The sequence below is a fragment of the Mytilus galloprovincialis genome, chromosome 3 (genome assembly GCF_965363235.1).
Source record: "Mytilus galloprovincialis chromosome 3, xbMytGall1.hap1.1, whole genome shotgun sequence".
NCBI lineage: Eukaryota > Metazoa > Mollusca > Bivalvia > Mytilida > Mytilidae > Mytilus > Mytilus galloprovincialis.
This window is the reverse complement of record NC_134840.1, coordinates 66,170,201-66,182,723: the sequence shown is the minus strand read 5'-3', so window position 1 is coordinate 66,182,723 and position 12,523 is coordinate 66,170,201. Positions and strand designations below refer to the sequence as shown.

Below are 12,523 nucleotides of genomic sequence, written 5' to 3'. Positions count from 1 at the left end.
CAGCATATTTAACAAGTCATTAGTTAAATGTTCAAACTGTGAAATAAACCCCAGACACTCCAGACGGGCTTTAAGCACAGGCACTTGTTTCAGAAAAAAATTCCTATATACCTTAATATAACACAAGGTACTTGACTCGCATTTTAAAAAAAATTGTCAGGTGGTGACGAAATTCCGTTATATGTCGATTTCTCCGCTGTCAACCACTCTAAACTTGTTATATCGTAAATCTGAATTGATTTATCTTTACAATGGTGTATACCACGTCTACTTTTGTTGTTGGAATCATCCGTAGCAATCCTACCAAAGTATGTCAATCGTAATTATTTCGTCTACCGACGCAACATTGAAAATAAACGTTTCGCAGAAAAAGGTATCTTCGTCACTCTTTTTATATATCTGGGTTTCCGATTGGTCTTTTCTGACGAAAGTTCAAAAGCGTGCAAGCGTCTTTTGAAAATTATTCTTGTTAATGAAATTTGATCTCAGTATAGGATAACAGTGGTAAACATTTGAGAATTCTATATGTTTTTTGTAGGTAGCTATCATTATACAATCTAAACACTTTTAAGTCTGTCTTGATCATGTGAAATTAACAATGAATGTCCCGTATAGCAACCATTCATTTGTTAACAGTATCATCACCACAAATATTTACAATACTATTTTTTTACGCACAAATAACGCAAATATTCATCTTGTAATTTAGTTAATGGTAACTGGACTGAGTGGTCTGACTGGGATGAATGTGATGTATTATGTGGAGGTGGAATTCAAACAAAATATAGAAACTGCTCTAATCCTGAACCTCAGTTTGGAGGTGAGGACTGTTTTGGCAATGATACAGAAATAAGCGTCTGTAATAGTCAATACTGTCCAAGTAAGTTAGTATTAAGGATAAGTTTACCACATACATGGATTAAGAAGACATTGATAGAAATGTTTTATGATATTTGTGTATGAAAACTCTAACTAAAACATAGTATTATTTATAATGAATTTTAACATACTTTCGTTTGATAAATGTTTCAACTGTTCGCATTTTTGTGCAATTTCATGAACCAATGGATAATTTTGTTTCTTAAGTTGATGGATCATGGTCAACATTTTTGCCTTAAAAGACTTAAAACGGAAATATGATTTTTTATGTATGGAATGTAAGTATGAAAGAAATTAAGTGTAATACTTCTTACGTTTGTAGTTGATGGAAGTTGGACTACATGGTCAGCGTGGGACGAATGTAGTGTGTCATGTGGAGGCGGGATAGTCTATAGAAATAGATCATGTTCAAATCCAGATCCCCAGTTTGGCGGAAAAGACTGCATAGAAAATGCCACAGACACAAAGTCGTGTAGTGACGATAAATGTCCAAGTAAGTTCAGTCTTTGATTTATTTATGTTCAGATGTTCTAACTTTAAAGATTTCATTACAGAACCGAATGTAATTGAGGCCGCAGTTATTTTAAGCGGACTAGTTTGTATTCATAAGACATGACATTGCTGCTAACATCACGGGAGTATCGATTATCTTATCACATCAATAGTTTAAATACCGATGACTACCATTTGCTGATATTGAAGTAACTTGGAAAGGATGAGATTTAGAAAGATGAAACGAATGTGTTGCACTTAGTGAAGTTAAAGACATAATGTTAAAATTCTGTTTCCATATTTGGAATCTAAATGTTATCTTGTATTTAAATAACTCCAATTATTTTTATTCATTCAGTTCTCTACACAATGTGCTTCAGATTTAACGACATATGAGTAAAACATATTAATTGAATCTTAAATTTAGTTGATGGCAATTGGACAAATTGGTCAGAATGGAGTATTTGTAGCAAGTCATGTGGAGGAGGTCTTATGCTTAGAAATCGAACATGTTCTAATCCTGAACCGCTATTTGGTGGTGAAGACTGTATTGGAAACAATACCGAGAATAATCACTGCAACACTAATGAATGCCCAGGTATTATTATAACATAAGTGGATTTTCTTCCCTATGTCAGCATCGTATGTCATTTGTCAATACCTCTTCTCATTTTTTTACCTCCTTTTGAATATCCACATTTATAGAATGTGAATTCACATTACTATAAGAAGTGTCACGGTACTTTTCTATCCCAAATTCATGTATTTGGTTTTGATGTTATATTGGTTATTCTCATCGGAATTTGTCTAATACTTAGTCCGTTGCTGTGTGTGTTACATTTTAATGTTGTGTCGTTGTTCTCCTCTAATATTTAATGCGTTTCCCTCAGTTTTAGTGTGTTACCCCGATTTTGTTTTTTGTCCATAGATTTATGAGTTTTGAACAGCGGTATACTACTGTTGCCTATATTTATATCTGTAGTTATCTCTGTCACATTGTAAAACAAGTTTCAATTTTCTTTATGATTTATGATGGCACAACCATGCATAAGTACAATAAACCACGTCTTACAACATGATTATGTGGGACATTGACAATATGCGTTGCAAACGAAATGACAAATGGCATGTTGGACAAACAGTAAATCATCATAATACCCATTGTCTTCATTTCATACTACTTATATGAAATTCGGGATATATTCGTCAATATTAAAATATATTTGATCATCATAGGAAGCTATGCTATAAAATGATTCAGTATATAAAGACTCATCAACCTGTTATTTACCAATCATATTGTCTGTTCATTTGTCTAACTCGACAAGTTCTCAAGAAATACTGAATAGATCAATTACATATTTAGTTATTCTCTGAACATAAATGAGTTGTATCGTTTTATCACTTTTCGTATCTGCTAAACGCCTACTTCCTGTGTTCCTATACTTTAAATACGAGTGGGATTATGTAAGGGATACCAATGCGTAAAAACTACTGTTTTTTGTACAATATTCCCTATTCATTTGTTTGTTGTAAAAAGCTTACATGGAACATAAAATTGTGAATATTAAATTGTTTACCGTGGTGATTTATCATTGAATGCGATATATTCTAAATAAAGTTAATAATTTGCTACATAAAACAAGAAGATACTTTTTTATGTGACAAATTTCATAGTGTTGATTATACAAGAATAAGAATAATCAAAATCATTACATTGTCTGTCGAGAATTGATTTAAATAGTATTTTATTATGAATTATACTTGTACATGTGAGGACACATTCACAATTGCAATTAGGATCCAGAAACAAAAGTGATATTGATACAAGAGGCTTAGGTTAAGTTTATATCTATTTCAGTCGATGGTAATTGGACAGATTGGTCAGTATGGACCACCTGCAGCCACTCTTGTGGAAGAGGTTTTCAATCTAGAAACAGAACATGTTCGAACCCAGTACCTCAGTTTGGTGGAAATGAATGTCTTGGTAATGTCACCGAAGATGATATGTGTAATGTGCACAATTGTCCAGGTAAACACATATTATTCATTTGCATAGTTAATAAAGAAAAGTCTATACCTTATTGAAAATCAATTCAAAATATTGTGGTCTGATAATTTGATTTTCACCTCTCTTTTAATAAAATTAACGGTACTAATTTTCTTGCAACAGATGCGCATTTCGACAATACATGTCTCTTCAGTGATGCTCGTGGCCAAAATATTTGAAATCCAAAGCTTATATAAAAGATGAAGAGCTATAATCCAAAAGGTCCAAAAAGTATAGCCAAATCCGTGAAAGGAATCAGAGCTTTGCATGAGGGAAATACATTCCTTACCTTAATTTATAATAATTTCTAATACTTTGTAACAGCAAATTTTAATAACACAAAAAATCCGTATTTTCATGCCAGTACCGAAGTACTGGCTACTGGGCTGGTGATACCCTCGGGGACTAATAGTCCACCAGCAGAGGCATCGACCCAGTGGTAGTAATAAAATTAACGGTACTAATTTTCTTGCACCAGATGCGCATTTCGACAATACATGTCTCTTCAGTGATGCTCGTGGCCAAAATATTTGAAATCCAAAGCTTATATAAAAGATGAAGAGCTATAATCCAAAAGGTCCAAAAAGTATAGCCAAATCCGTGAAAGGAATCAGAGCATTGCATGAGGGAGATACATTCCTTACCTTAATTTATAATAATTTCTAATATTTTGTAACAGCAAATTTTAATAACACAAAAAATCCGTATTTTCATGCCAGTACCGAAGTACTGGCTACTGGGCTGGTGATACCCTCGGGGACTAATAGTCCACCAGCAGAGGCATCGACCCAGTGGTAGTAATAAAATTAACGGTACTAATTTTCTTGCACCAGATGCGCATTTCGACAATACATGTCTCTTCAGTGATGCTCGTGGCCAAAATATTTGAAATCCAAAGCTTATATAAAAGATGAAGAGCTATAATCCAAAAGGTCCAAAAAGTATAGCCAAATCCGTGAAAGGAATCAGAGCTTTGCATGAGGGAGATACATTCCTTACCTTAATTTATAATAATTTCTAATATTTTGTAACAGCAAATTTTAATAACACAAAAAATCCGTATTTTCATGCCAGTACCGAAGTACTGGCTACTGGGCTGGTGATACCCTCGGGGACTAATAGTCCACCAGCAGAGGCATCGACCCAGTGGTAGTAATAAAATTAACGGTACTAATTTTCTTGCACCAGATGCGCATTTCGACAATACATGTCTCTTCAGTGATGCTCGTGGCCAAAATATTTGAAATAATCTATTGAATTTTCACTTGTGACGTCACAATAATCGGCGACCACGCCTGAGGATGTAACCATGGAAGAACATTGCCATCGAAAAGTTGGATTAAATTTGTCTACATCTCGTCTTAAATCTATAAGGTTAAAAAAATATCCCTCCCTCAAATATCGTGTAATAAGATATCTCTCAACTCTTGACAGTTACATTTTTAAACGCTAGGCGATTGAATGAAGTTCATTTTGATATTTACTTTTTATTTCCTGAATTCTTAAACTTCTAAATATTTCAACATTTAGTGGATGGCAACTGGACAAAATGGTCAGAATGGGACAATTGTACACAGTCTTGTGGTGGTGGTTTTCGGTCAAGAGTAAGGAACTGTTCTGATCCTGAACCAAGATTTGAAGGAGAAAATTGTTTAGGAAACAGTACAGAAGGCGATATTTGTAATGACCACTACTGTCCAGGTAATGATAATGATAATAAATTATAATATAACTCTTTTTAAACGGAAAGTAAATGAAGTCTTAATTCGTTGCTTCTACAAGATTTTTTAAGGCATTTACATTGAAATACATGACTTTTAAAAATACGGTTTAATGAAAAATATTTACTAAAAAATAAAACAAATCGTTCATAATGTCAGAAGCTGTTTGGTTTAAGTTTGCATGGCCAGAGTTAAACACTTCACAATTTTATATACTAACAGGCATAGCTAACAATTTATCCCAGCTTGAGATAATACATTTCTGATACATTTTTGCATCTGTTGAGTAAGTCTGTATTTACGATTCATTTTGCAGTTGATGGCAATTGGACAGATTGGTCTGAATGGAACAGTTGTAGTGATACTTGTGGGGGAGGTCTTACGTTCAGATACAGAAACTGTTCAAATCCTGAACCTCAGTTTGGTGGGATTGACTGTATTGGAAATGGAACAGAAAATTATTCCTGCAACACACATTATTGCCCAGGTTATAAATACAATTCTATAAAAAATAACATAATGATTATATTGCTTCCGTGCTTCAGAAACCTAAACTGCCCCGAACAAGCAAGCGTTATTTTTTTTATTCTACAGCATTTTTATTTGTTAGGTTCAAATACTGTCGTTACAGTTAGGATTGTCAGGTGTCTAGAAGACATTCACAGGCGTAAGAGTTCTGAAGTTGAGGGTCTAATGAAAGTAATCACTTGATAAATATTTTGATGTTTTCACATAATATTCTGAATTAATCAATTGTTCACTCTTAAAGAGATTGGTTCAGTCTCCTCTAAACTTATTAAACAGCATAGCTATTTTGTGAAACTCTTTCAGTGTAGAACAATAAGTCACAAAATCGTAGATGCATATGTGTACACCAATTACTATTTGCATTTTGTGTGTAATTTTGAACATCTAGCCAAATTATAAATGCCACAAAATGTGCTTAAAAGTGCATTTATACCATGTTTGGGTACATTTGAGTTTGTACCCAAATATTTTAAAGAGCAGCATCAAACATTTGAAGTCTTTCAGATAGAAATTGATTAATAAGATTATCATCTTTTTTTTATATAATGCGTTAAATTACAATTTGATTGTATTGGAATTTTTAACATTTGAAAACATTGCTTTGGAGTATACTATTTATTTTGTTTCGTGTTTGAATTCCATTCGGCTTTAACAAGTTCGTAATTTGACTTTGTTAGTTTTACCGCGACATTTGACCCTACCTCATTATGAAATAAAACTGAGGATAAACATTTCAAAATCCTTTATGCAATCAAATGCATGGATAATCATGTGTCAATGATGTTTTCTGATGATATTATAGAATTAAAAGAGCTGGACACAATTAAACATTCATTTTTACTTTGTTACATGTCAACTTCATAAAGTGTAAAACAAAAATACATGACATATGCAATTGAATATTTATTCTAATTGGTGTGAAGCAATTTTTATGCCCCACCTACGATAGTAGAGGGGCATTATGTTTTCTGGTCTGTGCTCCGTTCGTTCGTCCGTCCGTTCGTTCGTCCGTCCGTTCGTCTGTGCGTCCGTTCACGTTAAAGTTTTTGGTCAAGGTTGTTTTTGAGAAGTTGAAGTCCAATCAACTTGAAACTTTCTAATTATAATGCCAAATTAGATTATTACCCAATTTCATGGTCCATGGAACATGGAAAAGGATAGTGCGAGTGAGGCATCCGTGTACTTTGGACACATTCTTGTTTATCAATGTCCTGAACCGTATTAGTTGTTGTCAATACAGTTATTATATTTAGTTAGCTAGGAATTTTCTATTCACTTACATTATTTTTGTTCTCTTTTTAATTTATTTTAATATTTCTACGTTCGTGATATTTCAATATGATATAATATCTTCAGGTTGTTCCCTTTACAGTGCATCTGTCTATCCCATATAAAATATAATAATCACCCGAAGTTTTTTTTTAATACAGTTGATGGAAGTTGGGCAGAATGGTCAGAATGGGACAATTGTACCGATTCATGTGGCGGCGGCCTTCAATTTAGAAATAGAACATGTTCAGACCCTGAACCACAATTTGGTGGAATTGATTGTATTGGAAATAGCGTAGACAATAATGTGTGCAACGAACATGAATGTCCAGGTAAAACATATTTAGCTATAATTTTGAATACATTACAAATAGCAAATTGGTATTGTTTTCCTTTTTATGTTTCTTAAGTTCAAATATAAAGGTAGAGACTATTTTGTCTTAATTTGTTTTGGAAGAGAAGGGTCACAATTGTTATTGAATTTGTAATCCAATATATCATAAGCAGTCTCGTCGCTTGGATATGAATAAACTTTACTGTTTGTATACTTCAAAGAGGAGGCCTTCCATCGACATAAATGTGTTCAGAAGTCACACATATTCTTCAAGTGTGAACAGGTGTCTGTACAATAAGTCTATATCGATTCTAAACGTTTGTTTCGATTGTACAATGGACTGACATGTATTCTTAGCTAATTCTTCACGAGGATAGAATGTATCATAAGCCAAATAGGTCAATTTGCTGAGACAATAGATATTATTGTTTCGGATGCCAGCAAAAATAAAACAAATCACACAAAATATGCGCACATTGTAAACTTTTTGTGTTTGTTAAATGGAGGTAAACGGTATTTGAACAACTTGGTCACAATGGTTTGCATGCAGTATGTTTTGTCAGGTAATGATGATAATTTTAAATATAGATGTTCACGACAGACATTCAATTTCATAATGATAAGAACAGATTTACATAAAACAAACAGAAATATAGAATGTCAATGCTTTCTATTTGATATTTTATAAGATATTATTCACGTACACTTTAATTTTTTAATAAAATCAATTACTCTTAGAATAGAGGATTATTTAAGGTAGTACCTAACACTACAGGGAGATAACTCTGTAAAATCAGCAGAACATTTTAATGACGTAGTGTTCATAAGGGAATATTAAGCTTCTCAATGATCAAAATAAGTGTTTGTCAAACTGCTATATAACCAGTGTAATTTTTCTGATAAAACGGTTGGTTAAAATGTTTTGAAATTTTTATATTTTTGTCAAACGGTCAAAGTAAGTCATTTGTCAAAATTTTAAGAAAATTAAACGGGCCAAATTAATTTTAGTTAAAGTGTTAGGTACCACCTTAATGTATTTAATTTTATACTGGTAGTAAGACAAGCGAGTACAGTTACCCTTATTTGGTTGCATAAAATAATTATAATTTTTATCTTGAAATACTGTCATTTAGTTTTCTGGTGTTGTTTTGTTTTGTCACATCATATTGATTTTTTATATGTAATATATCAAATACTGCATGAGATGTACCTTAAAAAGAAGAAAGAAAAAAGTAAAATATTTCAGTGATTGCATCCTAATCTCAAAAACCATGATCAGCGATTCTGATAGGATGAAAACTACTGTCTGATGTTATGTTATGAGAAAACTTACCTTCAAATAATTATTTCATTTCAATGTAAACAAAAGTATTTGTTTGTTTATGATGACAAAAATACCTAAATAAATGAATATGTAGAAAGCAAATTCATAGAAACTTGAAAATATTAAAAAATAACTTCTGCGGTCATGCCGTTTTTGAACTTGCAATCGCAAAACAAACCACGTTATTTTTCAATAGATGATCACTGGCAATTGTTCGTAGGAAGTTAAAGGACAAAGGCTAATTATATATTATTGAGGTAAGTAATTGTACTAATGATTAGTTTACATAAAATTTATCACTGGAATGTTATAGTTTATAATGATTTGAATGAAATGTCACGGACTAACTATAAAGTATGCTTCAATATAATCCAGATTATCCTGACGTCTGCGGAAGGTAATATTCACAATCACTCAATTTATAAATAGGTATCATAACAAAATTAAAGGAGCCATCCAGAGCGTCACAATAGTTTAGATTCGCTTTTTGTGTTTTTGAATTTAAAAGGGGGAACCTGATGTTATTTTTATATTTAACATGAAACGTGACTTGAGATATTTTCCAATCTCATTGTAAAACACTGTATGTTTTGATTGAACTAATTTGATAACCATAATCACAATTAAGTCTATTGTATAATAGAAGTATAAAACTATCAAGTGATGTTACAGTAATATATGGCCCATTAAAAACTCTTGATTATCATATCTACATTAAAAAAGCACTTATAATAAGATATAAACTTCACTTAATCTACCCTTTTTAACTATTGTGATGGGGGAATAATGTTATTAATTTTTTTTTTATTATTATTTTCTAATATTAATATCAATTGATATCTGTTTTTTTTTATTTCATTTGCTATGAATATATTTTTATAATTTTTTCTGAAATTGCAGTATTAAGTTTGCTTAACCCATTACAAATTTCTAAGGATTTTTATTTTATTATCTCCCTCATATTATATCATTGTTAATTAAAAAATCAATAGAAAATGCACATATATCTTTTAATTATAAAGTAAAAAAGGGATACATTAACTGACCATATTGTATAAAGTTATTAACATACATGATTTATATGTATGATTTAATCCTTTAAATTTGTTTGAACTCATTTATGTGTTACATTTCAGAGTAAAAGATGATACTATTCTGCAGAGTGAAAAACGACCAAGCGGTGCACCAAATGAAGGTGTTAGGAGTCAGTAAACATAGAAACCGGAAAAATATATGATTCATTCAAATGTCGTTATCATACAATTAAATAATTTGTTTAAAGATACAACAAATTGACAGGATAAATATTTTTGTTTATCATCATGCATGCATCAAGAATTAACATTTGTGAAAATTTGAATAGTATTAACATAGTGTATTCAGGAGGAATAGTACAGAAAAATTACCACACAAGGAATATACAAGAATATATAGAGACTGCAACAAACGGACTAGAAAGTGTGCAACAGTTGTGAATCATATTGTAATTCATTGCTATAATAAAGTATGCTCTCATCTGTGTGCTACTCTTACTTTACCAATGAAAAGTTGTGGAGGGGCGGGTTATGGTCAATGTTCATGACACAATATTTCAAGAACATTTTTTGTTTATAAAAATGAGTTATAATTGTAATGAAATGAAAGGTCAGGAGAAATTAGATTTGATTTCCATGAGACAGTATATAAATCATCTATTGTATGAATAAGCTACATTTACAGTCTGAATCTTAAATAGTTAGTAGAAGCCAAACCGGGTTTTTGAAAAAGAAAATTGTGTATGAAAAAGCAGTCAATGTAATTAACAATTAATGATCAAAGAATTCAAACCAAATGTTCATAGGGCTTAACATTTTTCAGGCTTCTCCACTCCAAAAAAAAAAAAAAAAGAATAAAAAATACACATCGTGGAATTGTAAAAAGGTTATTATCATTTAGCTTTTGATTTTGCCATTTGATGACGGACTTTTCTTTTTGACATTTCCTTGGAGTCTAGTTTGTTTTGTGATTTTGCTTTTTACAGCATTTTATGTACAGTCAAATATAGCAAAATAACACTGCTATTTCTCTTTTCATATGCACATGTTACAAGTTACGATTCACTACACAAGCATAAGATTTATACTTTCGAAATGTGACTCAGGCTTAACTGAAATTGAGCCAATAAACCTGAAATTATCGTTTGATTTTGTCCGAAAGATAAAAGTCAAGCCTTACTCCAGAAAGAAGTCGACGTCTCAAATACGTTTGACCTTCGTTTCGAAAATAAAATTTCAATGGTTCCTTTTATATACAGTTGACGGTAGTTGGACAGAATGGTCCGAATGGAACAACTGTACTGATGTATGTGGTGGAGGAATTAAGTCTAGAAATCGAACATGTTCGGATCCTGAACCTCAGTTTGGTGGAATGGATTGTATAGGAAATAACACAGAGAGTAAATTATGTAACGAGCATTATTGCCCAGGTGAGATCAATAAAATTAAGATTATATAAACGTCACTGTATTTAATTCAAAGTTTAAGTGTAAATTTAGAAATGTCTGGTACAATAATCGGGTTCAAAAGCTATTTTGTCTAAATATGTCTTTAGTAGTTAAAACAATAATTTTCTGCGTTTTCGTTCGACATCTCATAAGTGACATCAACTAAAATCCATTGGTTACGGTTTCTCAGAAAGGAGAAATAAATTGAGTGGAGGAGGGATTATAAGGGTAAGAATATGGGAAGCAGTTATTAGAGTTTAGATTAAATAAATTCTAAAGTAACGGAAATAAAACAATAGTATGTATTCCAATAATTTCTAATTGGATTAGAAAAGTTCCTTTGGTGATATAATAGCATGAAAAATCATGTTAAGCTGGAAGTTAAATAATAAGCTTTTGTTATCAATACAAGCAAAGCAAATGTCATTTTTAAACTGTTTCCCTCTTTTCCTGTGTCTAAATATCAATTAATGATTATTGGACAGCTTGGGTACATGGTGTCGTTTGATATAAGCATGTGGATGACAGTTTCGTAACAGATTGTGTCTGAACCCTAAATACCATGATTTTAGTTACAATAATTGTATTGGTGACAGAAGAGAAAGGTTTTGTTCAATGGAAATAATTTCATTTGTATGTCAATTCAAGAAGGATGATGAATTTGCAATATAAATTGAGATCTTAGACATTCAATGTCATAATTTTGAAATGCAGAAATTTTATCAATAACAGCTTGTATTTTAACCGTAACCGCAAATTAATGTATTTTCATATAAAGAAAAAAGGTCAAAATCATATTAATGGTACTGAAGTTAAAACCTTTTTACGTGATAGTTTCTTACTTTTCCAAAGGAGTAGATTACAGATGTTAATTTTAAATCATGTTGTCAGCACCGTAACACTGAATACTGAACTGTAAACACCCAAGATGCCAAGCATTTTTTTCGGCAGCGATATCGACCAAGTGCTAGAAAATGAAAATAACACTAATTTACCCATCCTATCCATTGTAACCTTTTCGACATTTTATCTTAATACATGTATGATTGGTTATTGCCATATTTGGCAGCAATTCTAGAAAATGCAAGATGATTTTAACTAAAATATATTACTCTATATAGATAATGATTATTAATATTTAGGTACCAGCCTTATAATTTGTTACAACAGACGCGCGTTTTTCGTCTTCATAAGACTCACTAGTGACGCTCAGATCAAAAATAAGTATAAAGCCAAAAAAGTAAAAAGTTGAAGATCATTGAGGACCCGCAATTGCAAAAAACGGCTAAGGTAATTCATGCCTGGGATTAGAAAATCCTTAATATTTTGAAATAGTATATATGATCATATCATTATTTTACTTCTGAAGTTTAATAAATATTTCGTATTCGAGTCTCTCCAAGTTTTAATAGTTAACAGCATTATTGTCATGCTCCTGTCAGTT

General features: G+C 31.6%; 1 protein-coding gene across 5 annotated transcripts in view; it reads left to right on the top strand.

Moving 5' to 3' along the window:
* LOC143068667 (SCO-spondin-like) overlaps positions 1-12,523 on the top strand; it is a 48,511-nt gene that overhangs the window by 14,721 nt on the left and 21,267 nt on the right. For all 5 annotated transcript variants that reach the window (XM_076242897.1, XM_076242896.1, XM_076242895.1 and 2 more), the window contains 8 exons: positions 710-880; positions 1,202-1,372; positions 1,799-1,969; positions 3,233-3,403; positions 4,952-5,122; positions 5,459-5,629; positions 7,101-7,271; positions 10,891-11,061. In XM_076242897.1, coding sequence (XP_076099012.1) covers positions 710-880; positions 1,202-1,372; positions 1,799-1,969; positions 3,233-3,403; positions 4,952-5,122; positions 5,459-5,629; positions 7,101-7,271; positions 10,891-11,061 — 1,368 coding nt within the window. The remainder of the gene's footprint in view (positions 1-709; positions 881-1,201; positions 1,373-1,798; positions 1,970-3,232; positions 3,404-4,951; positions 5,123-5,458; positions 5,630-7,100; positions 7,272-10,890; positions 11,062-12,523) is intronic.